We start from the raw sequence: 27,671 nt of genomic DNA, 5'->3' as shown, positions 1-27,671 counted from the left end.
GATCCAGGAGGAAGCGTGTCAGGAAGCCCAGGCTGGCCCTCTGTAGTTGCTCCAGGACACTGTGCACCACGGCTGCAGGCTGTTGACATCGTAGGAAGCTCCGGGATGGGAGAGGAACGAGCAGCTGCCAAAGTAAACCCGGGGGCTACGCAGGCTCCCTTTGATTTGACATGCTATTTGTGGACCAGAATACATATTTATTCTTTATTTCCCCCCAGCGAAACATGGTGTGCCTTGGGAGACAGATTAGTGGCTGCTTATTTTTCCGTGCTGTTTCTCATTTGCGTACATACCTAGCAGGAAAGCGATGTTTGAAGATAACACAATGAGGTTGTTTGTTGAACTGTGTTCCTACCTGAGGGGAATTTTGTAATGTCATAAAAGTAATAGCTACCATATCTTTCTTCTAAGCAAGCAAGCAAGCAGTTTAAAAAAAAAAAATTTCAAGTGGCTGAGGTGACAGGACACCTGTTGGCATCAGGAACAGAAGTGATGGAGTCCCAGATAGTTCCCATCCAGAGTGCAAATGATGCCTCTGGGCGCCTCGCATTGCTCTTCCTCCGCATTGCTCTTCGCTCCTTGATGCTGTGTGCTGTGCACCAGATTGCCTCAGGGATGGAAAGAGCAGCTCGGGCACAGGAGGCAGCTCCCATTAACCCATAAAGGCTGAGGGCCTTGTTGTGTGCCAAGCTCTCTTCTAGACTCTGGAGGCAGAGCCTCCACCGTCCTCGGGATTGACTGTCTTCACTCCATTGGCGTTTGAATCCCAGGAGGCTGATAATGAAGGATAACAGAGACAGAAGAATCATAGAACTCATTGGGTCCACTGGGCTGAGAGGTCCAAGGAAGAAACAGTAAGGACCAGAGTGTACTGGAGAGCATTCTGTCACAGGCCATTGTCAGAGACCAAGGAAGGGGCGAGCTGCAGGGGCATTTGAGGGTGGAGAATCCCAGGAAGAGGCAAGAAGCTGGAGACCCAGCCTGATGGAACAGGGCGAGGCAGCTGGAGGTGAGGATGTTTTCAGAGAGGTCACTACCGAGGCCTCAGGTCACCTGGGCAGTAGGGGAGTGAGGCTATGGGCACTTCTCTCTCCTTAGCCCCACAATCAGGTGGGGCATCCAGAAAGGCAGTCAAGGTCCTGAGAGTTGAGCATGCCTTCTGTTTTTCCAGTGCAACAAACAGTGAAGGGCCTAAAACAGAGGGGTGTCTGGCAGCAGGATGGTAGGGAATGCAGGTCTCCCCTTTCAAGGCCCTCTTACTTTATTCCACATCTCTTCTGGAATGTCAGGGGACACCTAGTTATAGAGTCACCCACATCTTAACCTTTGACTCTGGCCTCAGGGACTCGGGATGGGATTAAGGACATTGTTCTGGAGAGCTGCTACTGGGTTGTGAGTGAACACCAGGTCACCATGAGGGGTTTTCTAGGAGGCAGTGGGGCTAGACCATAGGCAGAGAGGGGACCATAGATGCCATGGATACACAGTCAGGGTGAGGGAAAGGAGGAGTTGGTTTGTGGCTGTGAAGCCAGCAGTGGGAAGGGCAAGACCAGTTCCAGGCCAGCCTGGGGCTATATAGTGGTTCTTTCCATGGCTTCCAGAAGAAAGCAGCCTTGCCCACACCTTGACTACAGCCTCGGTCTTCCTGAACTCTAAGAATGGTCTCATCAGGTTATCAAAGCCACCGAGCCCTTCATGAAGTGTTATAGGGGCTCCAGGTTTGACATTGACGAAAGGATATTGGACTCAGTGACACAGAGGACTCTGGGTGGTGCTAGCAATGATCCACAGATGACATCTGTGTGTAGAGAGGAAAGAGCAGAGTTGAGAGGACAGACAAAACAATCTGGGTGCAGGTAATTTGTTCAGTCTGTTTTAATTTGTTTAGTTTTTGCTTTGGGGTTTTTGTTTTTTTTGAGACAGGATCTCACTATGTAGGCCTGGCTGTCCTGGAACTCACTATGTAAACCAGGCTGGCCTCAAACTCAAGAGATCCACCCCTTCTGCCCCCCCCCCCCCAGTACTCTGATTAAAGGCATGAGCCACCACATCCCATAACTTGTTCTACCTTGGAGGCCACCTTGTACCTATCTTGGATCTCTTTCCCAGGGTTCTACCCTATGAGCTTAAGTTTCTTTCTCTCTGTTTGTGTGTGTGTGTGTATGTGTGTGAGAGAGAGAGATTTGGGTACTTTTGTGCACGTTTGTAGAGATGCAAATATGTACTTTTTGCATGTGGATGTCAGAGACAATGTCACATGTCAGTCCTTAGACACCATCCTCGCTTTGCTTGAGACAGAATCTCTCACTGGTCTGGAATTATACAACATAGTCCTGGCTGGCCGGCCTGCAAGCCCCAGAGATCCACTCCTCTCTACTCCATATTGCTATCACTGAGCACACACCACTACTCTTGGCTATTTGTGTGGATTCTGAGGATCTGAACTCAGGTCCTTATGGCCCGAGGCACTTTGTGGGCTGAGCTGTCACTCCAGCTCTGCTTCAGCTTCTTTAAAGTATTTCTCTTACTTGCAACAACAGCAACAAAAGCAGGTCGACTGGAGCAATGATCTCATCTTTTTAATCAGGCGTGGTATCACATGGCACACCTATGAACTGTGCACCCCTTTTTCATTTGTTCCACCTATCCTTACAGGCATCATCCTGAGACTCGGACCTCGTTCTCACCCCTGGAACGATGAACGGACTTTCCGACCCCTGAGAGGCTGGAGTGGGCGGTAGTTGTTCACCATTGCTTCCTCTGCCTCACCACACCCAGAGAACAGGAGTGTGCGGAAGGCCGACAGCTGGAATAGAGCAGGCAGGGTGAGCCACAGGCAAGGAGCAATCCAGGCGCCAGGTGTCCCCCCCCCCCCCACACACTGAATGAGGGTGTCCCTGTGTGACCAACAGAACATGGTGTACCGGACCAGGACCTCCTGGGGGTTCATCAGAAGCACGGTAGCTGCCACACTGTTGGTGCTGGAGAACCCTTAGACATGAGGGAACCCCAGCAGCCCCCAAAGAAAGGCCACTGGAGGGTACTAAGGCCCAACCGAAAGCCAGCACCATTGTTAGCCATTGCGTGAGCCACTTAGGTAGGGAAGGAGTCCTCTGGGAATGGGTGCATTTACACCTTCTCCACCCCATCCCCCACTGAACTCCTGCGATGACTTGTGCACGAACTCAGGGCCAACTTTGAATCACTTCTTTTATTTATTTATTTATTTATTTATTTTTTTGAAGAAAGAAAAAATCTTTTTTTCCTAAGGCAAACAGAAGGTCCCATCAAGATTTAAGAATCACTTTAGTTTTTCCCAGGCACAGCCTGTCTGTGTGTCATCAGAACAATGCTCACGCCAGAACCTCAAGGAAAGTGGTGTATGCTAGCCCCATAACACCCCAGATGTGATCATGGGGCCTTGTACTTGATGGTTCTCACGCAAGTGGAAAAATCTTTCTAGCAATTTAGGAGCATCTGAAATATGCCAGTGGGGCTGGGAAGATGTGGCTCAGTCAGTGCTGGGCTTGGCTCTGGGCCTAGGATGCATGATGCTGTGCTCCTGTAATGCCAGCTCTGGGGAGGCAGGGCCAGGGGATCCTGGGGCTCACTGGTCAGCTAGCCTAGCCTAATGGGTGAGTTTCAGGCCAATGAGACACCCTGTCTCAGAACACAAGGTGAATGGTGCCTGAGGAATGCCACCAGAGGTTGACCTTAGACCTCCACAATACACACACGCAGATGACAGAGTCCGGTAACACTCTGCCGTGACACCTTGAAGATGCGGGTAAGGATGACCTCTCTGGGGGCTGTAGCCCAGCGGCAGTGCTCACCTGGCTCGGGGCCACCTCAATGGGCATCTTCTGGATGATCCAAGTGACTGACTCAGCCAGTGGCGGGGTTGTGAGGGAGCCAGGGTAGGTCCAGTAATCCCTGCAGGCAGGCAGCAGACAAGAAGGGTCAAAGGGTCCCATGGCCACCTGTGCATCCTGAGAACAAGAACCACAGCCCCATCAGAGGTCCAGCAAAAGGAGGCCAGGAAGGAACCAACTGCCTCTCCATCTTGCCACAGCTCTGATGGCCAAACAAGCATTCTGAATAACAGCCATGTGGCCACCATGGTCATATGTGGAAGTAAAAAGAAAATATGACTCTTCTTTACAAAAGAGGGACTCTTATCCTATTTCTCCTTAAAGTTATGTCTCATGTAATACCAGATGGGAACACACACACACACACGGAGAGGGGGTGCCATTTTGCCCTTTTCAAATGTGCAATTTGAGGGTTTTAAGGACATTCATATCATGTAGTCATCACCCACATCCATCTCCAGAACTTTCTCTGCCTCATTAAACACTGACTCCCATTCTTCCCTGAACACTGAAACCACAGTGTTTCAGTGTTTCTGAGCACTAGAAACCACAGTCCTCTTCCTGGCTGTGAACCTGCAGACCCTTGGAAGTCACCATGTCTCCTTCCTGTAGCCCTAGCTGGCCTTGAACTCATAGAGATCTGGGATTAAAGGCCTGTGCTTCCACAACTGTCTTTGCAGCTGTCTTTGCACCTGGCTTATTTTTACGGAGCATATCCGTGGTGGTCTGGCATGGCACATGAGTGTTAAAAAACAGCTATCTTTCCCCCTCCCCCCACCACTCCCCGTCTCTGTTTGTTATTTGTTTTGTTTTTCAGGATAGGATTTCTCTGTGTAGCCCCAGCTGTCCTGAAACTCTCTGTGGACCAGGCTGGCCTCAAACTTGGAGATCTATCTGCCTCTGCCTCCCAAGTGCTGGGAGTAAAGGCATGTGACAAAATGCCTTGCTGAGATGCATGTAGTCTCATGTAGTACAGAGTGCCCTCAAAATTCTGTGATAGACAAGGGTAAATTTGAACCCCTGATCCTCCTGCCTCCACCTCCTGAGTCCTGATGTGAGCTAGGATGCACCCTGTGCCCTACCTTACTGCTGGAGGAGAAGCAATCACCATGTGGCTAGTCTGTGTTTCATTTGCATTCACCCATGTTGGACACTTGGCCTGCTTCTCCCTTCTGGTTATTTTAAATAGAACTTCCAGGATGGGGGGGGGGTGCTGTTTCCTTCTGGGCCACTTGAGGTTCTCAGGGTGTATACATGTACACAGGATTGCTGGATCATATGAGCATTAAAAAAAAATGTAAGGACCCTCCATGCGTTTTTAACAGTGGCTGCACCAACAAATCTTAGTTTTAAAGCAGCTGCCTATCACCAGGTGGTAGTGGCACATGGCTTTAATCCCAGCATTTGGGAGGCAGAGGCAGGTGGATGTCTGAGTTTGAGGACAGCCTAGTCCACAGAGAAACCCTGATTTAAAAAAAAAAACAAACCAATAAACAAACAAAGCAGTTGCCTGTCTCTCTCAAGCAGCCTGACATAAAAACTGTACTTGCTGTGGGGGACCTTTCCTCAGTCTTCACGTTCTTCTCTCACACAGGGAACAGGTGGGGACCAAGGGCCCCACAGCTGCTCCTGACATATTGCTCAAGCTCTCTGCCCTCCTCCCAAGACAGATGGAGTCAGCCTGGCCTCCGCCTCAGGCCCTGTGTTCACAGTTCAGTTCATGTTTGCGTGCTTCCTGGGTTTCATAAAGCCTCTCTGAGCTCCCATGGGATGTCACTGCCTATTTGCTCATTCACGCATTTCATTCATTTATTCACACATGTCTATCTGAGCTGACCTTGAGCCCAGCTTTGCCTCAGGTGCTAAGGTTACAGACAAAGAAAAGTGGACAGAACTACTCCCTCCCGTAGAGTCCCCCAGAACCAATAAGTAAAACACCAGCACTTTACACTGAGGACTCTGCGATGGAGAAAAGTAACTGGGGAGCAGAATGAATGAGAAAAGGGGGACAGTGGGTGTTTTTGAAAGGCATGGTTCCAGAGGACTAATGGGATGACCTCTGAGGACAGACACACAAGACCAGAAGGAAGACTCTGTACCATGTGGCACGGGTCTTGAGATCTGTGGCAAAGGTCTTGAGCCAGGAGCAGCCTGTTTGGCCTGAGGAACACCCAGGAAATTGGTGTGGCCAGAAGTAGGGAGTGAGGCACAAAAGCAATGGAGGCTGGAGGGATGGCTCAGTCGGTATAGTACCTGCATTGTGAACACAAGGCCCCGAGCTCAGTCAGAAAGCTGGGCAGGATGGTGTGTGCTCACGAAATCCCAGAACTGGCGAAGTGGAGCCAGGCAGATCCCTGGGGCTCACTGGCCAGCCAGCCCTCACCTGCTCTGTGAGCTCTAGGACCCCGAGAGACTCTGCCTCAAGAACCAAGGTGGGCGGTACCTAAGGACCAACACTGAGGCCTCCACATACACCTGCATTCACACAAAGTCGGTGACAGAGGTGACAGAGGAGGGAAGCCTGCAGAGGGTGACACCTTGCCTCAGCTGGGGACTGGGGATCCCTAAAAAACCCCACCTCAGCAGCAGGACTGCCACCTGCCCCCTGCTCCTCACATCAGGATATCGCCACTCAATGGTGCAGAAGCCGAGTCCATCTTTCCTGTGAGCCTTCTAGTGGCCTACTGCTCCCTGGGGTCCTCAAGCAAGCAGGTCTGGGACAGCCACTTTGGTGAGGGCAAGAGACAGGGGAGACAGAATGAACTGTCAAGGCCCTTAGGCAGTAACATTGACTACTATGAAGGGAACCAGGGGTCCTGCTGATTAAATCCCTAGCTCCAAGGTCCAGGGAGACCCCGAACTTCAGCTAGGCCTTCCAACCTGAGCCACGGCATTGTATTCTGGGCTGTGGAAGCACAGGGGAGGAACCCAGAGCTGCAGCAAACCATCCTCAGAGATGGGCTTACTGAGCGGCTGAGCAGGGATTTGAGCCCAAGGCCACCTGACCCTCTCCTCCTCCCTCTACCTCCATCCTCCCTGGAGTCACCACGCTTCAACCCTTCTATAGTCTAACAGGCTCCCCAAGGCAGGAGCACTCTCAGAGTCCACTGCAGACAGCTCTGAGTTCAGCACTGCTGCTTGAGACACCCCATCATGTCCCACAGCCCCTCCCCCCCCAGCCTCCCATCACAACAGTAGATGAGCCTGTGTGAGCCCCAGTCTTCATTCTCACCACAGCTGGGACCCAACCAGTTTGGAAGACCAGCACTGTGCACATCCCACTTTCTCCCGGATAACAAGGCCCTCAAGTGCCCACCCTTAACACCCATATATCTCAAACGGGGACGTCGGGGCTCTGAGAAGTAGAGTCACTTGCTCAAAACCACAGTTTCCTATCAGATCAAGGGCCCTGGACCCAAGACCTCTTGACTGAGGATCTCCATCACACACCTAAAACCCCTACAAGTCCTAAGCTTGCAGACTGAGAGCCACTGGACCAGGGCTCCTGAGGGTCTCCCAGTCCTCAGCCTGTGGAGCCTCCGTAGCTGGGCCTTCATGTCTTAAAGTCCTTTTCTCTCCTAGTCCATACTAGTGGACTAGTATGACTGGGGCCAGAACTGAGTCCCAGACCCTGTGTCTCCCCGGTGATCAGCCTGAGGGGGAGGTGGGGGGGGAGGAAGTAGCTCCAGAACCTTCCAAGGAAGCAAAGCGGACCCCTGAGTAAACACTCCCCAGCCAGCCCTTTTCTCTCCTGCCCCTGAGGGGGGCCGAGGCCAGCTGGGAAAACATCCCACATTCCAGTTGGGTTCCGGCCCTGGACCAGCAAGGAAGAGGGCGAGGAGCTGGGCGCCCAGTACCTTGGCCTTGAGGTGTTCCTGAGTCAGGGGACAGAGCAGTGGGGGTAGGAATCTGTCTCCATCCCAAGGGGCATCTGGGCCTCAACATCAAGAGGAGGCGAGGAGCAGATCAAACAGTCCTGTGAGCTCTGAGGAAGGGGCGGCCACACTTTCCTGCAGAGCAGCTCTCACCATTGTTAAGACAGATGGAGGCCTCCTCTGTCCCCATGTCCCCATGTCTAATGGCCACCTTGCTTCCTTTTGCCTCAGACTTCTTTGTTGTGGTACTGAATAAATAAACCCATCTCTTTGGAATTTCCATTTCTCTATCAAAGTCCCTCCTGGGTTGGTCTTAAAGAAAAGCGACACCATTACTTTGTCATTTTCTCGAGACAGGCTAACACACCAAGGTATACAAAGAGTGCCCAGCCACCTTTGGGGTAAACAGGGGTCCTACCAACTGCCTGTGTACCACCAAGCCTGTCTCCCTCTCCCCCAGGTCTGCTCTGACCTTGGCCTCAGTTAGGATCTCTCTCAGGGTACTGGTGGACATCACACCTGAGCCAAGCAAGAACCAAGATGAGTTCAAATTCTCCCACAGGCTGCTGGGATTGCCTGGGCAACCGGACTTGGGGATCCTAGGAGTCCAGCACCCTGTGCCACTGATGGGGAAATGGGAACTAAGATGTGGAAAGCATATCACCCCTCCTTCTGAGCGAAGATTGCAAGTATCTGAAGATGACTTTGAATTTACGATCTTCCTATTCCCACCTTCCAGGGCTGCAGCTGTCTCCCACTGTGCCAAGTCTGTGCCAGCACTGGGAGTTGAACCCAGGGCTTCGTGCACGCTGAGCAAGCTCTCCACCAGCTACACCCAAGTCCTCTTTCTTGTTCACCTTTGAAGTCTCATTCTGTGACCCAGCCTAGCCCATTATGTAGTCCAGACTGGCTTTGAACTTTTGGCATTCCTCCTGCCTCAGTCTTTTCAGGTGCTAGAAGGCTGGCATATGCCACTTGACATATGCCACCACTCTCAGTGCTTGGAGGGAAAGTTTCCAAATTCAGCTTAGGACCAGCCCTTAGCTTCTGTTTCCAGAAACCAGAGCCTCACACCGTCTGCCAAACTCTTCGGATTTTCCCAAGCCAGTCTTTGCTCTGGCGACTTGGTGCCCAGCTCTGCTGGTTTCGTGCTTCTCACCTTGTGTCTTACTTTTGGCAAGACGTCCACCAGCCTCTGCAGGGCCTCGTGCTGGACACCGAGCTGCACGGCACAGACACACGGCGGTTAGCCTGGGAGGCAGCAGAGAGTGAAAACATGCCTTGCTTCTAGGGGGCAGCGTGCAAAAGGCCATGCTTGGTGACCAAACCCAGACGTTCTCCGTGGGAGACGTTACCTTCAGAAACACTCCTACCACCGCCAGCCCATTCTCCCCCACAGTGGCCTCCTTGTAATTTTCATATTTCGTGGAATTCCAGTGAACCAAATGGAGCTGGGTAGAGAGAGAGAGAATGTTAATGTCTCGCAATGAAGCAGAAACAGCAGTCACGCCCCTAGCCAATGGGTCATGCCAATGTCACGTCAGCACACAAGTGCTGGTGGCCGGAGTCCTTTGAGCTCCTTAAACACAGGTGGTGAGAGCGTGTGTCACCGAAGAATGCCCCGTGAGGGAGAAGACTCTTGCTTTAGGTTCGCTTCCTCTTGCTATGATACAACACCCTAGCAAAGGCAAGGGAAAGGAGAAAGGGCTTTTAGCTCACGACTCAAGGCTACTGTCCGCCTGTGGTGGCAGGAGAGTCAGGGCGGCAGGGTCCCGAGGAAGCTAGTCACATCCTGTCCACAGTCAGAAGGAGAACAATGAAGACACGCCCCCTTTTGTCACCCCCTCTCCACCTACACAGGCCAGGACCCCCCCAGGAGTGTTCCCACCCACAGCCTGTGAGGGTTGTGCTGGTTTGAATGAGAATGTCAGCCACAGGTGCATGCATTTGAACACTTGGTTTCCTGTGTGTGTGTGGTGCTGTTTGGGGAGGTCTGAGAGGGTGACCTTGTCGGAGGAAGTGTGTCATTGGAGGTGGGAGTTTAAAGACCATTTCCAATTTTGCTCCGGCAGCTTCATGCTTGTGTTTAAAGATTTGTGCTCTCAGCTTCTTCCGTGTGGCCATGCCTGCTGCTTGCTGCCATGGTGGACATATCCTCGGTAACCATTGCCCAAAGAAACCTTCCTTCTATACATTGCCTTGGTCATGATGGGTTTTGGTTTTGTTTGTTTTTGTTTTTGAGACAGGGTTTCTCTGTGTAGCCCTGGCTGTTTTAGAACTTACTCTGTAGACCAGGCTGACCTTGAACTCACAGATCCACCTGCCTCTGTTTCTAAGCACCGCGATTAAAGGCACACGTCACCACCGTGATGACGCACGCCTTTAATCTCGGTGTTTCATCACAGCAACAGAAAAGTAAAGAAGACAGAGGTCTTCTCACATCAATGAGCATAATCAAAATGATACCATCTGTCAACCTAACAGTGACCAGGAGCCGTCACAAGTGTTTGAGCTGACAAGACAGGAGTGACTTGTTTGATCGTTGGTACCTATGAGTCACTTGGAACAAGAGTCACTAGATAAGACACAGGATGTGAGACGGTGAGACTCAACAGTTTCTCAGTGAGGTCAGTTCCAGCATTGCATCTGCACCTGACCTTGGGCTCTGCCCTGTCTTTATTTCCTAATCTTTCCATTTCCCGCACGTCGGAGTAAGAACCCCACGGGGTCATGTGTTTGCAAAATGACGAGTGAGGGAACTCGGAGATTACCATGCCATTGGGGTGGCCGTGGGCCTGGCTGGGAACTGTAGTGATAAGACTGTGGGTAGCTTCCCCTGGGGGAAGTTGCCGAGTTGTCCCTTCCCTCCCACGGACTTCGAGTCAGTTGAACCAAAACCAGATAGAAACTATTTGGAGTAAAAAAAAAAAAAAGAAAGAAAAAAGAAAAAGCTATGTCTGCGCTTCTCTTGAAATGAAACAAATAGCAAGCGCTGTTCATGTGGTCCTCACAGTGTGCCAGTGACCTAGAGGGTGGGATGGAGGTACTGGAAGGGTATACCTGGGTCCCATGCAAGTACGACAGCTCTATCAGAGGGGTTCCAGAACCCCCTGGATACAGCGTGGGCACATGTTTCCCCTCTGCACAAGGACTGCAGTAGAGGCATTCCCAATTGTGCCCAACCATGAGTCCTCAGACTCAAGGGACCAGCAAGCCCTCATAGTCAGCAGGCTCTGCTCCTTGCCATCAGGGCCCCGCAGGAAGCTCTGGGTCCTCGCTCGCAGGAAGCATGGATGTTGCTAGCCATGGCATCTGGGACCAGAAGAGTAGACTATCCTGTCTGCCTGAGACTTCCTGGAATGCAGCTCCCGGTCTCAGCGATGGAGCCCGAGTTTCCATCATTTCCTCTTGGCTGACAGTCTTTGTAGATCCCTGGCCTTCATTTATTCCTGGCCTGCCTTCCTTCCTCTCTCCCCTCCACCTGGTCACACGGGAGTGTCTGGGCATGAGCCAGTTGAGGGCCCATGAACTCTCATCTTAATCAGCTATGGTTCAACCATAGGGGCCTTCCTCAAGTAGACATGTCTGCACAAGAACAAGGTCCCAGCTAGAGAACCGTGAGGAAGGATTGGTTGACATTGGATGAGGAGCAACGCTGTGCGCCCTCTAGTGGCCACACTTGCCAGTTCAGAGCGAACAAAAAGCGGTGGGCTTCATCTGTGCCTTTGGCTAGACTCTGATTCACTTCTACAGCCAGAAGACGGTGAGATGAGCAGCCAAAATGTTGATTTTATGCCCGAGCTGGGGGTGGAAGGCAGAGGGATGAGAGGAGGAGGAGACAGGGATGGGAAGGGACCACGACCCTACAGAGGAGGTGGTAGATGGGGGAGTGACAAGGTAAATACAGCATATTGGCAATTCACATGGTTCTCTCCATTTTCCCTTATCTTGGAAAATGTTCATGATATAATGTTGGGACGTCCACAGGCGCTGCCTATTGCCAGTCACAACTGCAGGGCCAATGCCTCAGCTCTTTCTCTGTGGTGACCTCGCTTTGGGATGTTGGAGAAGATTATCTCAAGGAGTTAGATGGATAAGGGGAGGAGAGAAGGGGAGACAGAGAGGGGGATGAGGGCGAGAAAGAGAAGGGAGAAAAGGGGGAGGAGAGGAGAATGAGGAGGAGGGGGGAGTAGAGGAAAGGGAGAGCGGGAGCCTATTGTGGAAGTTTTTATAGAGGATAAACATGAGGCCTCTAGTCCTTAAATGCAGAGCGCCCAGAGCTGAGTGCTAGGAGTGTCAGTGAGTCACATGACTCCTCAGAAGAGATGGAGATCTCTTTTGTCAACAGAGCAAGATAGCATCCCCCAGAACCCCACCCCCACTCCAGGACAAGGCAGCGCCGATTAAATGGGTCAAGCTGTTCTTATTGTTCCAATTGGCATGTGGAAAGCCTTAAGTCCCTGGGAATCAGCTCTGGGAACTTGTTTGGTTGCAGGGGAGGGAATGAGGGCTGGCCGCCCTGTGTGGTAGGCCTGGCATAGGAAGCACCCGTGCGTGTGCTGTTTCCTGCCATCTACGAACCTCAGCCGGGTACGCCTGGCCGTCCACCATGTGCTCCGAGCCCCACTCATTCACCGCTCCCCAGTGGAAGTGAAACTGCTTCAGCCTGTAGTGGGTTTCCAGCGGCCCACCACTGATCCCTAGAAACAAGAGAAGAGACACTTGTGCCTGGACCACGTGGGCCCAGCACTGTGTACGTGTGCTTCTGTGTGTGTTTACGTGTGTGTCAACAATTCTATCTCTAAGGGATTGCTGCGCCCAAAACAGGGAGGTCTGTGGAAAGTGGGCCTGGCCTCTGTCTTAGAGCAGCAAGCACCTGCTCACAGTAAACTCTAGGCTACTCTAGGCTAGATGAAGGCCACTTCCGAGCACAGCCACTAGGTGGCGATAAGGACTATGAGTACCTACATGTGACACTACACAAACACAGGGCGGCGTTCTTTCTTTCTTTTTCTTTCTTTCTTTCTTTTTCTATGTACATTACTGTGAAGGTGTCAGATCCCTTGGGATTGGGGTTACAGACAGTTGTGAACTGCCATGTGGGTGGTGGGAATTGAACCTGTGTCCTTTGGAAGAGCAGACAATGCTCTTAACCGCTGAGCCATCTCTCCAGCCCCACAGGCAGGTTTCTGAGTGTGCTAATCATACAAGGATTTCCAAGAGGTTCTTTCCTTTCCAGACAGGGTCTCATGTAGCTCAGGCTGGCACTGAACTCCGTATGTAGTAGAGGATGGCTTTGAACTTCTGATGCCCTTGCTCCCACCTCCCGAGTTCTGGCATTACACCTGGACTTCCAGGGATGAACAGAGATAAGGTCCACAGTCCCAGGTAGGGCTGTGCACTGGTTTAACAAGCTCCAGGTGGCTATTCACACTTTTGCCTGTTGCTGACACATTTCCATCAAAGCCTGCTGGACGCTTTAGCCTTTACAGAAAGCAGCACCCAGGCGCTCCCATGATGGCCAGGCAAGCCTGGGATCAGGGCAGAGCTGGGAAGCCCGTCCCGTGGTTAGAGATGCCTCCCTGCATATAGCAGACATGCTGGGCCCCCTCAGCCTCCTGCACCAGCTGTCCTCCTCGCTTTCCTTCCGTTTGTGTGATGAAACACTTTGACTAAAAAGCAGCTCAGGGAAAGGAAAGAGTTTATGTGGTTTAACTTCCAGGTCACAGTCAGACACTCAAGGGACTCGAGGCAGGAATTCAAGGAGCTTGAAGCAGAAATCACGCAGGGACGCTGCTCCCTAGCTTTCACTCAGGTTCATGCCTAGCTAGCTTTCTTATACAGCCCCGGGCCATCTGCCCAGGGAATGGTGCCGCCCACAGTGGGCTGGACCCTCCATATCAGTTAACCATCAAAGACAATGCCCCTCAGACAGACCCACAGGAAATCTGATCTGAGAAATCCTTCAATTGAGACTTCCTTCTTAGGTGACCCTAGGCCATGTCAAGCTGACAGTCAGAGCTGACCAGGACACTAAGTGGCAAATGGGGATCATGCCACAAGGAGTGAGAGATGCTGCTGAGCCCTGACTGCCACCAGCTGATGGGCTGTGCTTGCTTTTGGAAGCAGGTAGCACCACACAGCACACTGGGGACAGAGGTAGTGCTTGCTTGTGCTGGGGTCTGGGTAGGCCCCCCGGGTGGGAACAATACTACCATCTCCTTACCCCAAAACAAGATGATTGCTCTAGAGCGTCACCATCTCATACAGTTTTAGAGCCTCGTGCTAGCATCTAACTCCAGAGAAGAGGCTGAAGAGATGGCTCAGCAGCTAAGAGCACTGGCTGCTCTTCTAGGAGACCAGGAGTTCAATGTCCAGGATCTACATGGCAGCTCACAACCATCTCTAACTCCACTTTCCAGGAATCTGATGCCCTCTTCTGCCTCCATAGCCGCCAGCACACAAGAAGTGCATAGAGACACACGCAGGCAAAAACCACCCACATACATAAAATAAAACTTAAGAAACTCCACAGATGAGGGCCAAGAAATAAAAAGATGTCTCAGTCAGCAAAGCGCTCGCCTTACGGGCATTAATATCTGAGTTTGAACCAGGTAGAGTGGTGTATGTCTTTAATCCCAGCACTTGGGAGGCAGAGGCAGGGGGATTTCTGTGACTCTGAGGCCAGCCTGGTCTACAGAGTGAGTTCCCGGTCAGCCAGGACTACATAGTGGGACGCTGCCTTGAAAACAAAAATCAAACAAGATCTGAGTTTGATCCCCAGAACCCAGGCTCAGTGGTGTGGGCCACACGAGGATCCATGGGACTCACTTCTCAGCCAGTTTAGCCTAGTTAGTGAGCTCCAGGGCCATGAGAGAACCCATCTCAAAGGGCAAGGTAGATGGTTCCTGAGGAGCAACGCCTACTTTTAAGTTGTCCCCGGTCCCCTACATGTTCAAAGATGTACACTCAGTGTGGAGTGGGGCGATAGCTGGAATTTTTAACCCCCAGAAACAGCCTTCTCCCCAGTGACTGACAGTCTAATCAGGGGGTGCCATACACTGGGTATTGAGGTTCTGGTCTGCAGATGAGAGGGTCCAGGCTGAGCTGAATTTATGGCAGAGTTTGCATCCCAGGACCCTGTCTGGTTCTCTTGGGCCACAAAGGCAAAGGGAGCAGCTGCAATCATGATCCCTTGACAGGTGAAGTCCACGCTAGCCAAACTGGGGCCATTCCCCCTGATAACATCCCCCTCTGCAGAACAGCGCTGTGAGCTGGAGGTCCTGTCTGCCTCAGTGGAAGGTGGGCATCATGAAGGGAGCCCTGTGGGGTGCTGGGGAGCCACCTGGGGCAGGAAAGGACGACCCTTCTCTCATACTGTCCAGGGTGCATCCATGTTTGAAAAAGGCACTTTCTGGTACTGTGGGGACTACCTTGTGCTGGGGATCTAGCAAGCTCACAGAAAAACAACCCCAAAGGCTGAGTGAAGGATACAGATAAAAATAAGGGAAGGCCGTGCACAGATTTCATCCCAGCACTCTGGAGGCAGAGGCATAGAGATCTCTGTGAGTTCAAAGACAGCCTGGTCTACATAGTGAGTTCCAGGACAGCCAGGGCTACACAGTGAGACCCTGTCTGAAAACAAAACAAAGAACAAAACAAGAGAAGAGGTGCTTGCTGGCCTTCCCAGGAGGCAGGTGGAGTCTTAAGGTCTCCTAGCAAAGAAAGGTAACCATGTGACTTGTGCAGGAGAGGCTCTGGGAAAGCAAAGTCCGGGAAAGAGGCCAGGAATCCAGGGATCTCACGTACTCGGAGCTTGGGGCCCTTTTGAGGCCAGGGCATGGTGATCATCTGTGATCAGTGCAGCCAAGAATGCTCCCAAACAGAGGAGCAGTCCTGGGCCCTTTCAAGTTGAAACAGAAAATTCTCACTGTGACAGTGTTTCCAAAATTAGTCCTGAAGGCAGAGGCAGCCACAGCAAAGTGGCAAGTGTTGCTTACTTAAGGCCTGGACAGGCATCCTTCATAGCTCTTTCCCCGGCCTGGTCTGAGTTTGCAGGCTCCAGGGGTTGGGGTGGGTGTCCGCAGGCACATGGGCCCTAGCTGGAGTGATTCTACAGCTATGATCCCGGCTTGCCTAGTGCTTCATCTCTTCCAGCTTTGGTTCCCTATTCAAGCTGCCCCAGACACGTACTGTCCAGCATGTAGGAAGCCTTCCGAGGAACAGAATAATAGCTGTTCATATGTGTGTTTGAAATAAAATAGCTGAGAGCAAGTGTCACTGGCTGAGTGTGCATGTTCCCACATTTTGTTTCTGGTCTCCAGCTCAAACAGCTGTCAGCAGTGCGCACCATGGCACCATGAGGTGACTGATGACAAGCTGTATGCTGGACACTGTGTAGGGGACCAGGATGGCCTTACACGTGGCGGTAGAAGCTCGGCTTTGAGATGAGGACACCGAGTATCTTCCTTAGGGTCTCTATTGCTGGGATGAACACCATGATCCTAAACAACTTAGGAATGAAAGGGTTTCTTCCACTTCCGCATCCCAGTCCATACTGGAGGAAGTCAGGACAGGAAGTCAAGCGGGGCAGGAACCTGGAGGCAGCAGAGGCCATGGAGAGGCCATGCTCCCCATGGTTTGCTCAGCCTGCTTTCTTATAGAGCGAGGACCACCAGCCCAGGGGGTGTGTCTACACCCATGATCGTCAAACAAGAACCATCCGGCAGCAGACCAATATAGTGAGGGCATTTTTCTCAACTGAGGTTCTCTCTCCTTTTTTAAAAGGACTCTAGGTTATGTCAGGTTGACATAAAACTAACCAGCACACAGAAACTGAAGAGTTAAGGCACCTTTTCCAGGTGACCTGTTGACCCTGGCTCCTGTCGGACACATGAGCCACTGACTTTGGTCGAAGAGTTTAAAGCCAAGCACTGTTGCTTTCCTTGGAGGAAAGGAACTTGAGAAAAAGAATCAGATAAGCAACGAATAACTGACTTTTCACCATGATAACACAATGACTAACTTTTAAAAAGAGGCAAACGGGAGGCTTGGGGAAGAGAGCCTTTTGCTTGCCAGCCTTGGGCCTCCCAGACTGCCATCAGCAAGGTTTGTCCACAGAGGCCTGACGATCCCCCGCCACTCTGTGTTGTCTTATTTTATCTCCTGAGATAACGAAGATAAAATAAGGTGATTACATCAGCCAGAGCCACTCTCCAAGTAAAATTACAAGTGACGTTCAAGGCCACGAGTGCACTGGGATGGCTGGATGGCTGGCTCCTCTGTTATAACAGTCCCTGTTAAAAGCCACCTTTTTGTAATTCCGAGCTTTCCCCAGGATAGAACAGGCCTTTGGCAAGAACAGCAGCTGCTTAAGGGCTTAAAATTAGCATAAGAGAAGCTTGGGAAACTCTTGTTAGTTGGAACCACAAACACCCCAGAATTTCAGCAGCTGTCAACCTGTGAAGTTCAAGACCAAAGGGCTTCTCTGTCCCCAGTCCTCACTAGGTGAAAACAAGCCAGAGCTGGCCAATAGCTATTGGCATTGCCCAAAGGATACTGCAAGCCCCACAGAACATGGGCTTGAACACGAGGCCACCTTGAGATCAGTCCTGGCCTTCACAGACTGGCTTTGTGCAAGGTGTTTTCTCTGTATCTCATAGGTGATGTTTGTAGAAGGAAGAACCAGCCTGCTTCCATCTTAGGCTTGCAAGCTATCTTACGGTAAGGACAAACTAGGTCCATTCCCGTTTATGATGATGTCTTTGTTTTTCAAGCAACAGAGACTGTTTCTCCCAAGACAGGGCCTTTCTGTAAAGACACAGGCAGACACAGCTACTGAAAAACATACATTAGGAGCCAGGCATTGTGATACATGCTTGCAATCTTGAGTTTGAAGCTAGCCTGGGTTTCATAGTGAGTCCCAGAGACCAAAGAAGGAGACAAAAAAGCCTGGAAGACAGGTAGGAAGGAAGAAGCCAGCATCCACTAGAAGGGACCCTACCTAGCACCTTTCTCTCTTCAACTTCATATAGCATCTTGAAGTCACCAATCCACACAGGCTCACTTATCCCTGGAGCCTTCTCTCTAATGGAGATGGCCCTGCCAGGTACCTCACCTAGCTAGGACCTTAGAGAGCTATCCTGTGGTTTGGGACTGTTGGGAGACATTGCAGAGATCAGCGATACAAGGAAGGAGGCATGTATACCGGGAGTCAGGTCTGTGGTGGTCAACAGCAGCACCCTTAGACTTGGACTTTCAAGAATAAAGGTGCTCTGGGGTCTCTTGGCTTTGGTGATGACCATTAGTTGTCACATAGAGGATCAGAGGCCATGGTGGCCTGTGGAAATGTTACCAGAACTTTTACAGGCAAAGCCTGGGCCCTGGCAGCCCTGACAAGATAGGCTCAGCCTCTCTTCTCCAATATCCCACTTAAAGGAATAGGTACCAGCCAGGTGCAGTGGCACATGCCTGTAGTCCCAGCACTCGGGAGACAGAGGCAGGAGGATCTCTGTGAGTCTGAGGCCAGCCTGAGTCCAAGACAGCCAAGGCTACACTGAGAAACCCTATCACGTTAATAATAATAATAACAGACAAAGATCTTCAATAGTCAAGGCTAGCCTCACCTTTTGACCTTGACCTCTTGATCACCTCCTGCCTTGATGTCCCCTGTGGTAGAATTACAAGCCATTTCTAGGCTCTTTCCCCATGAACTATTTGTGATGCTCAGAATTCTTTTGGTTGTGTGCTGCAGAAACTCAAATTGTCTTAAGCAAAGAAGAGGGAATTTATTTGGCTTCAGTTTTACAAAGTCTGGGCAGTTGGGTGTAGTGGCACACACTTGTAATCCCAGGACTTGGGAGGCAGAAGCAGGCAAAGCTCTGTGAGTTTAAGGCTAGCCTGGTCTACAAAGTGAGTATAGGACAGCCAAGTCTACCCAAAAATCCCTCTCTTGGGGGTTGGGGAGGGGAGGAATGGGCACAGCAGGGTCCAGGGTCACAGAGGACTCCCTGGGTGGGTTTCCTAGAGGTAGCGGGTTTTGTCAGCAGAATTGGCCACTGCTCAGGGGTGAGCCAAACTCAGTGACTCTCACCAGTGCATAGCCAACCTAAGGGTGTCACTGACCTGAAGCAAAATATGCACAAGAGCGGGGACCGTGGCCTCCCACAGGATCTCAGGGCACAGCTCTGGGAGTGTGAACAGGGGTGGAGAGCCAGCTGCTGGGAAGCCTCGCTCTCTTAACCCCAGCTGGCCCTGGTTCACCGTAACTTGAGCACTGTGGGTAGACAGCAGCCTTCCAGTTTGACCTCGGCCTGACCCCAGCCCTGGCACCACCACCATCCCCATCTGGATCAAAGGGAAGCTCCCCACTGTGTGTGCAGACAGACACAATCATGTGAGTAGTTCCCTCTCCTGTCACATAAGCCAGCAGCCTGCCCTCGGCTGGCATCCACTGGGTCCAGTCTGCTTTCACTGTATCCATCCTGTGGCTTCCCTCGCTTGGCTCTAGTTCCCACTTTCCACATTCTCTGTCTTCTTCATTCACCTCCGTCGGAAATCAGGAACAGAGGGTGGAAAACGCCAGGGAGGGGGTGGAGGGGATGGCACCGCAAAACAGTTTCCAGTCAGAATGAGGAAATGACTCTTCCATTCAAAAAGAAAAAAACTGGATGGAAAGGAGGAAAGAACAGAGTAATGTCTGAGAAGACAGAGGCATGAGAGGGAAGGGAACAGCAAGTTCTGCCCCTCAGAGTGACTGAGAATTATCTCCCAGCTCCACCACCAGAGACTCAGGCGCCTGGCACTTTGTAAAAAGGTACAGTGTGAAACAGCCCCACCACGGAACGCGGTAAGCCTGGCTGTGGCTCTTACGCCTTTACCCAGCCCCGGAAGGCCAGCTGCTCGCCCTCAACAGCCTTCTCTGGTTTGTTTTTTCCTCAGTCCTGGGATGGCAAGGCGTCCTACTCTATTCCTGGCTCCGCCCTCGTCAGGCATCGAGACTCAGGTGACTGCTGGTCACACCCTTCCGCCCCCTGGAGTAGGCACCACTTCCCCACCCTGCTCAGGAAGAGGAGAATGGCAGCTGTGTCAGTTACGTGTGGATTCCTGAGACCCCGGCTCTCACTCTTGTACCTCATAACTTAAGATTTCTCTAGGTCAACTTTGGCTCTGGGTTTTCAGGGGGCACAGTCCATTGTGTCAGGGAAGGATGGCAGAGCGACTCCCTGATAGCAGGAGCAGAAGCTGGAGAAAGGAGCCAGGGGCTGGGGAGATGTCTCAGTCACACAAGCATGAGGACCTAATCCCCAGGACCCACGTAAAAAGTAAGGCGTGGAGCCAGGCACGGTGGCGCACGCCTGTAATTCCAACACTCAGGGAGGCAGAGGTAGGCGGATCTCTGCAAGTTCGAGGCCAGCCTGGTCTATAAAGGGAGTCCAGGACAGCTACACAGAGAAACTCTGTCTTGAAACAAAACAAAACAAGACAGTAAGGCATAGTGTTTGTGCACGTAATCCCAGCGCTAGAGAGGTGGAGACAGTTGGAGACAGGCGGAGCTGGGGCTTGCTGGCCTGCCAGCCTAACCTACTGGTTGAATCTCAAGTCAGCGAGAGTTCCTGTGTCTCACAAACCAAGGTGGAAGGCTCCCCAGGATGACGCCTGAGGTTGACCTGTCTGGCCTCTATATGCACAAGCCCGCCTGTACATGTATAAACACACACCGTCTCAAAAAAAATATGTATATATATAAAATTTAAAAATAAAGCCCCTGTTTATATCATGTCCACTGATATCCCAAACAGAAGAAAATTACCAGGGGCTACACCTGGTCGAGGGGAAGGAGCAGGTGGGGTGGGGGAGTAAGGAGAGGAGGAGGAAGAATCTGGAGATAATATATGGTCCCGAGACTTGCCCCAGGCACCCACTTCCAGAAAGGCTCCATCTCCTAACAGTTTTTTTTTTCCCCTCCCAGACAGGGTTTCTCCGTGTAGCCCTGGCTGTCCTGAACTTTTGTTGTAGACCAGGCTAGCCTTGAACTCACAGAGATCCACCTGCTTCTGCCTCCCTGAGTGCTGGGATTACAGGCATGTGCCACTAAGCTGGGCTTCTCCATAAGCAGAGCCATCAAGCCAGGGAGTGGGGTGAGGTGGGGTGGGGAGGGTGGGGTGGGAGATGGGATGGGCAGGATGTTCCAGCGCTCCAGCCTACGGGAACAGTTCGATTCACTGGCAGGCTACCTTGATCCCAGCGGGTTAAATCCCAGCCCAGCTCACCTGACTCCTCACAGGAATCATCGAACTCCACCTGGAAGAAGTAACCGGTGTTCCGGAGGCACCTGCAGGAGGCAGCGTCGTAGGAGACCCTGAGCGGCGCCAGCTGTGGGTCATAGACACCGTCCCTCCACTGGATGTTCACAGGAGACTGCCGGCTGCCTCCCAGCGAGGAGACTGGGCCAGTCCAGAGCGGGTGTCCTGGAGACAGGGAGGAGTTGAGACCGAGGCCACAGGGACCCTGAGGGCCCAGCTCTGAGAAACAGGCCCAGCAGGGAGCTCTGGGACCTTCTCCCTGTCCAGCCTCTTAACTCCTAGGTGCCATATGCAGGCTCGTTCACCTAGCCTGTGCCTGTGTGATCTGGGCTTCCTTGTGGTCCTTGTCTAGAGCAGTGGTCCTCAAGCTCTCTAACGTGAAGACCCTTTATGTTTCTCATGTTGTGGTGACCCGCCCACCCAACCTAAAATTCCTTTCGTTGCTACTTCATAACGGTGACAGGTGGGGCACCGGCAGTCTATAGAGTGTGGTTATAGGTGAAGGAGGGAGATCTTTAGCTCCTGTTAGTGATAGGAACAGCAGCAGTTGGGACAAGGGTGGGGGAGTGTGTCCCTGAAACGTTCTGGACAGGAGCTAGGGAAAGAAGCAGTGGGAAGCAGGGTTGGTGGGGCAGAGATGAGAAAGTATCAACTTCGTTGCTCAGAGTTCTGGGAAGCTGCCGGTGACCAACGGTCAGACCCCCTAGGCCCCAGAACTGTAATTCTGGTAACTATAAGAAACAAAGGTCCCAAGTTTTCAGGATCCACCCAGGAGCTGTAACAGGATCACACGTTGCCTGCTGCTGCTCTCTGCTGTAGGATTAGACCGGCTGCCAGACACCAGGCCCCTGGAGATAACGAGGGTTAAGCCTCCAACCTGAGTGCCTACAGCAGCCATCTCTTGGCTCTTGTGGCTGGCAGAGCTGGAAGCCTCTGAGACCATCAGTCTAGGCCCTAGCCCTTGGCAATTGAGAGCCTGGGGTTTTCAGCTTTCTTGTGCCTGCTGAACATCTCTATTTGGGTGGAGTGGAAGTATCCCAACAAGTTGATTGGGGACAGCGCCACGGATCATAGACATGGAATGGCTCTGGCTCCTGCCTCACGGCCTAGCAAAGGTGTTGCACAGCCCCCCCTAAGAGGATGGTTAAATCTGCCTCCCAAGCTGGTCCCGAAGAGTTCTACAGACTGCTTCTGCCTCTGCCCATGTGTGCCCCTTCTTATGGTGTCTAACAAGACTGGAGAGCTACCAGAGCCAGCCTGGAATCTTGCAGCTACCCGGGGCCTCATCAGTGTGTCCCTCTAATGCAAAGTGACACCATAAATCCTGCTCTTTGTTGGCCTGCAGTGTAGTTTTATTTTTATTTTTATTTTTATTTTGCTTTTGCTTTTTTTTTTTTTTTTTGAGACAGGATCTCTCTATAGCTCTGGCTGTCCTGGAGCTCCCTATGTAGACCAGGCTGGCCTTGAGCTCACAGAGATCTGCCTCTTTCTGTTTCCTGAGTGCTGACAGGAAAGTCGTGGGCTACCAAGCCTGGATTACCTGTGCTCTATTCAGAGGGCCTCTGGGCCAGCACGGACCTTGACTTCATCCAGGGTAACAGAGACTTAAGTGTTTACCTGCTACAAACCATGCATTTGATCTTCCCGCTGGGCAATGGGTGTTTAACACAACTGCCAAAGGCTGCAATGAAACTAAATGCAGCAGCATCAAGAGTCCCCACCAGAAGCTCTCTTCCAGCCTGGCATCTTGGGCCTCCCTGACTCAGAAACTCAAGGTGAGAGAAGAGAGGAGATCCTGGGACCTGTTCACTGAGCTGTGTAAATGAGATCATCAAGAGGGAAATATCCCTTCCCCTGAGGGGGGAGCAGCCTTACCAGGCCACAGTAGAGGATAATGCAGCCACTTTTGATGAGAACTGATAGACTAAGATCAGAAAGGAGAGGAGAACCTCCCCTATCAGTGGACTTGGGGAGTGGCAGGCATGCAGAAAGGGGAGGGAGGGTGGGATCGGGAGGGGAGGGGGGAGGGGCTTATGGGGGGATACAAAATGAATAAAGTGTAATTAATAAAAAATTAAAAAAGAAAAAAAAAAGAGGGAAATATCCTCCACCAAAGGGAGAGGGGCGCTTCTCACTGGTATATGTCAAGTGTTGATACCACCTGGATACAAAGTAAGTCTCAAATGGTTACACTGGCCTCCTGTGACCACCTCACATAGCAAGATAAAGCCAGAGCTAGGTAAAGTTGGCCTTGTGGTCCTACATGCTGGAGTTCACTTTTAATTCCAACACTTGGCAGAGGCAGGTAGACCTCTATGAGTTCGAGGCCAGCCTGGTCTACATAATGAGACCCTCTCTCAAACAAACAAACAAACAAACCACCATCGTCATTGTCGTAGGTTGGTTTGGGTTCAGATGGGAAGTAATGCAATTAAAACAGAGCTCCTCTTAAACTGTTTAACAAAGCTGTGGCCCTGGTGCAGATGGCAGGAGCTGTCCATAGAGCCAAACCTTCTGCCCCTGGAACTAATCTAGTGACAAGAGTGAAGACCCACAACATCCGGGTGTGGTGGCCTATGCCTGGAATCCCAGCACAGCAGGTGGATCTCTGTGAGTTCAAGGCTAGCCTGGTCTAAAACAAAACCAAACAAACAAAGAAAAAGACACCTTCCATTCTCTGGGATTGCTGACCAACCAATCAGCAGACACCTGCTCCTTCCCCTCGACCATGTGTAGCTGCTGGTAACTTACTTCCATTTGGGATATCAGTGGACATGATACAAACAGGGGCTTTATTTTTAAATTTTATGTGTTCACACACACACATACACACACACACACACACACACACACACACATATATATATATATATATTTTTTTTTTTTTTGAGACAGGGTCTTTCTACATGGCCCAGGCTGTTCTGGAACTCACAGAGATCTGTGTGCTTCTGCCTCTTCTGGCTGAGCAGGAGCTTTTAAATATGTCTGCATGGTTGGGTTCTCCATGAGAGAACTACATCCTAGTGGGGATGAGAGCAGGGTGGGATGAGGGAGTTGGGGTATGTGAGGAGTGCATAGAACAGAGGTGGCCCACCCCGGCTGGGATTTGGCCCGGCCCCTGAATGAGCCAAACTCAGGAAGACCCACCGACTTGTGAGCATGAAAAACCTGTTGAAAGGTTCATGTCCAAGTGCCATTAAGCCAACACTCTGGAGGCAAACAACCGGATCCCAGAGTGTAAGGCCGGCCTGAGAATTTCACCATACTTGGTAAGAACCTGTCTCAATCAAGCCAAACCAAAAAACTTCCAGGAACATGCAGCCAGGACCTGGATGTTTGTGGAGGGCAGAGGGCAATCTTGGGCGTAATTTCTCAGGTACTGTCCATCTGGTTTTGTTTGTTTGTTTGTTTTGGACAGCGTCTCTTGTTGACTTGGGACTCAGTCATGATGTGAGGTTTGCTGGCCACTGAGCCCCAAGGACCTGCCTTCCCAGCACTAGGAGATTACAAGGCCAGTCTCAGTGAATTCCAGTTGTCCCTGTAGCTATGCCCACTGAGGCCAGCAAGTGAGCACCTAGTGGCCCAGCAGGCCAGTGGTGATACATGCCCACCCCTTCATTTGCATGAAGGGCTGTGCTATGATTGGCGCAGACCCATGTCACACCCACCTCTGGCTACATAACTGATTTACTGAGTTTCCTTTTGGAGTCAGCTGGAAGACACCCCCCTGTTTTGTTCTCTCATTTTGCAACATCAGGTCAAAAAAAAAAATAAAAAGAAAAAAGAAAAAAAAAGGCTTCTCGGGTAGGGCATGATGGTATACTCCTTTAATCCCAGCATTTGCGGGCAGCGAGTGGCACGTGGATCTCTGTTTTAGAGGCCATCCTGGTCTACGGGGCAAGTTACAGGACAGCCAGGGCTACACGGAGACACCCTGTCTTGGGGTAGGGGGTGGGGGTAGGGGTTGGGAGTGACCTTGTCTTTGGGCTGAGCAGGTAACTTGTGGGGGAGGGTGGAGTGCCAGTATTGATAGGCATGCCCATAGCAGCACTTCGATGACAGCTGAAGAGTTCCAGAAAGTGACATGGTCGGGAGCAGAACAGTGATGACATTGGACCTTATGAAGACAGAAGTCAAGCTGCCAAGTTTGGTTACCAGATGGGTTCCTGGGAGCTGCCAGCCCTTAAGGGCCAAACTTCAGACAGCTGTAGGCATGATCCCCTAGCCAGACGCATTCCGGAACAGTAACACTAGCAAGTGCTGTCTGCTGCTGCTCACAGCTGGTTGAGAGCCAAATACTGCAGCAGTTGCCCAGAGCCGGGGTTAAAGCTCAGAGCCGTGAGCCTTGAACCTGAGAGCCCGGAGGCAGAAGACTGGCTTATTTATAAAAGCCAAAGTGGCAGGCCCCGGCTCTCAGGCCTTGGTGTGTGAGCTCTGGCTTTGCCGGTCTAGTCTCTGGGCTTTGGGCACTCAGGGCTCAGGCTGCCAGCACTGCAAGAGCTGCTTGCCCACTCATAGGATGTGTCTGGGTAGAACAGAATCTGGGCTTGTTGACTGGAAACAATGGCCTTGTTATGTTCTTTTAACAACTCGGAGTGGTAAATGCTCTTATTAACCTCCCTTGACAGCTATGGAATGTCCTCCGGATAGGGCATGACTGCAGTCATCTTAAAATTAGAGCAGCTGTGACCACAGGAGACCCATAACAGGAGCCCGTTGACATTTCCTCATAGAAGGAATGGGAGGAGACAGGCCCTCACCTGAGATCCCAGCCACCCCACACTTTTCCCTACTGCATGTGGTCTTGGAAGATGCTAGACTATAAAGAAGACACAGAGAGTAGAGGGTCACTGAAGGGGGGGTGGTGGTGGCTCCATCTTTGCAGCTTTAGGAAGGTTGTCACCCACCCTGGTAGGACTTTTCAGTGATGCAGCTGTTTGAGTCACCCACACTCCTATTCGCAGTCCTGCACCCACAATCCTGTAAGCTCAATAAATCGCTGCTTCATCAAGCTGGACTTTAGTGGAACTGTGTCTTTGGTCTGTTGTCAGTGCCCTATCTGGGGTGAGAGAGGTTAGTTCACATCTTCTTGGGAAAGCCTGAGGCTCAGAGAGGTTAGGACACTTGCTGAGAAACACACAGCTACAGAATGGTGGGGTTGGGACTCTCTTGACGGTCCAAAGCGTCAACCTAAGGATGGTGGAGGAGGTAGTTATGATGTCCACCCTTCGGGAAAGAAGGTGCAGCCTGGGAGTTTCAGGACTGTGCTCTCACGGATGCATCTTTATGGGGTCAGGAAAGTGCTAGAAGACTATGCTCAGAATCCTTCCTAGCCGTGGGCCGAGTGTAGCTTGTGTGGCAGTCTAAGCGGGTGTTCTCCGGTATGGCTGACTGGACAGTGAGGCTGCTGAGGGATGGCTTCTATATCTCCGACAGGCTCTCCGAAGGCACTGCTCATCTGGAGAGCCATGAGAGAGGGAGGTGACAAGGTTCTCACTCCAAATCCTCCTGGGCTGGGGAGTACCACGTGGGCCCCGGTGGCTGATTTATGAAGGGCAGCTTGCATTTCTACTCCCTACGTCCCCGAGAAGTTCCTGCCTCCAGGGTCTCAGGACACTGGGCTGGGACTTCTGAGGAGGTAACGTTCGCCCTCCAGGCTGTTTGTCATCCTTCCAGGCCTGAGCTCCTCATCAGGGAAGGCCTTCAGGGGAGCAGGCTGGGAGGCCTGGCTGCTTCTTGGGCAGCCCTGGGGTCTGCAGACAAAGCTGCGTGGTGCTGGGCACCCTGGAATGAACAGCAGAGCCCATGGGCACCAGGCTTCCCACCACTGGCTCCTCACGTCCTCAGATGCCACGTCCATCTTGCCTGCCTGTGGCTGAGGAAACCAAGGCTTAAGGAGGCAGGGCATTTAGTAAAGATCTCATCTCTTCAGAAGTTACCTTGTCTACACACAGAGCTCAGGGCCTGGTCCTTCCAAATGCTGAAGCCCAAGTACTGAGTCAGGATACATAGTTTTACAGGGAAGCTTCTTAGACCCAACTGGAGGCTTGAAGCATGTTCTAGCCATTTGAAGTACCCCTCTCTCCCTATTACCCCTGAGCCCGAGTTAAGTGACTCACTCAGGGTCACCAGATGCCAGACACACTGTACAGATCAGACGGAAGCCAGCCAACTTGGACCACTTAAAGCCACCCTAAGACCGCTCCAACCTTCAATCCCATCTGGGACAGCCGTAGAATCTACTTACGGGCACAGTTGCTGTGTTTCTCTGCACAGGAATGCTGGGAGCGCCAGTGGGGCGGCTCTGTGGCATGGAGAGGTCCCACGTGCCTGAGGATGGCTAAGGGCTTGTGGAGGCCTCTCCACAGCATCATGGCTCTGAGAACAGGGGGCTGGTCCCCCACTCTCTGCCCGTGGTTTGGTCAGGGCCACTGTGGACTGGGGTGAGCCTCTGTTTTTTTGAGGAACTCATCGAAATCTCTGAACCTAGTGGTTAAATTTCAACTCTTGCCTGTCCCAGCTTAGGAGTGGGTGACCGAGGACCGATGGCCTTGGCTGGAAGCAGGCCACTCTGGTCACTGTTTGGGGCTGGTAAACAGCTGGGAGAGCCTGCCAGAGCA

The 27,671-nt window shown here is 51.8% G+C and overlaps 1 protein-coding gene across 2 annotated transcripts; it reads right to left on the bottom strand.

Moving 5' to 3' along the window:
• Positions 1-176: 176 nt before the first annotated feature.
• On the bottom strand, positions 177-27,576 carry Ca5a (carbonic anhydrase 5A). Of its 2 annotated transcripts, none has more exons than XM_060391848.1 (8): positions 27,299-27,576; positions 21,019-21,216; positions 12,329-12,447; positions 9,103-9,198; positions 8,907-8,969; positions 3,834-3,989; positions 2,688-2,806; positions 177-774 (listed from the first exon to the last, which is right to left on the bottom strand). In XM_060391848.1, the coding sequence occupies exons 1-8, from the start codon at positions 27,423-27,425 to the stop codon at positions 444-446; spliced, it is 1,209 nt and encodes a 402-aa protein (XP_060247831.1). In that variant the 5' UTR covers positions 27,426-27,576; the 3' UTR covers positions 177-443. The 2 variants fall into 2 exon arrangements, with proteins under 2 accessions (XP_060247831.1, XP_021486829.2); XM_021631154.2 differs by lacking the exon at positions 177-774 and adding an exon at positions 790-1,798 and having other exon boundaries at positions 27,299-27,561.
• Positions 27,577-27,671: the final 95 nt, after the last annotated feature.

Source organism: Meriones unguiculatus, chromosome 10 (genome assembly GCF_030254825.1).
Source record: "Meriones unguiculatus strain TT.TT164.6M chromosome 10, Bangor_MerUng_6.1, whole genome shotgun sequence".
In the NCBI taxonomy this organism is placed as follows: Eukaryota; Metazoa; Chordata; class Mammalia; order Rodentia; family Muridae; genus Meriones; species Meriones unguiculatus.
This window is presented reverse-complemented; position numbering and strand designations above follow the sequence as displayed.

What these genes read in the sequence shown, in the direction of transcription:
- Ca5a (XM_060391848.1), bottom strand. Translation starts at nt 27,425, where the DNA reads ATGATGCTGTGGAGAGGCCTCCACAAGCCCTTAGCCATCCTCAGGCAC. An exon ending in TGCCAAAAGTAAGACACAAG is followed by an intron (nt 3,990 to 8,906) that starts GTGAGAAGCACG and finishes TCTTGTTCTCAG; the next exon opens with GATGCACAGGTGGCCATGGG. An exon ending in GTCCGTTCATCGTTCCAGGG is followed by an intron (nt 775 to 2,687) that starts GTGAGAACGAGG and finishes CTTCATTATCAG; the next exon opens with CCTCCTGGGATTCAAACGCC.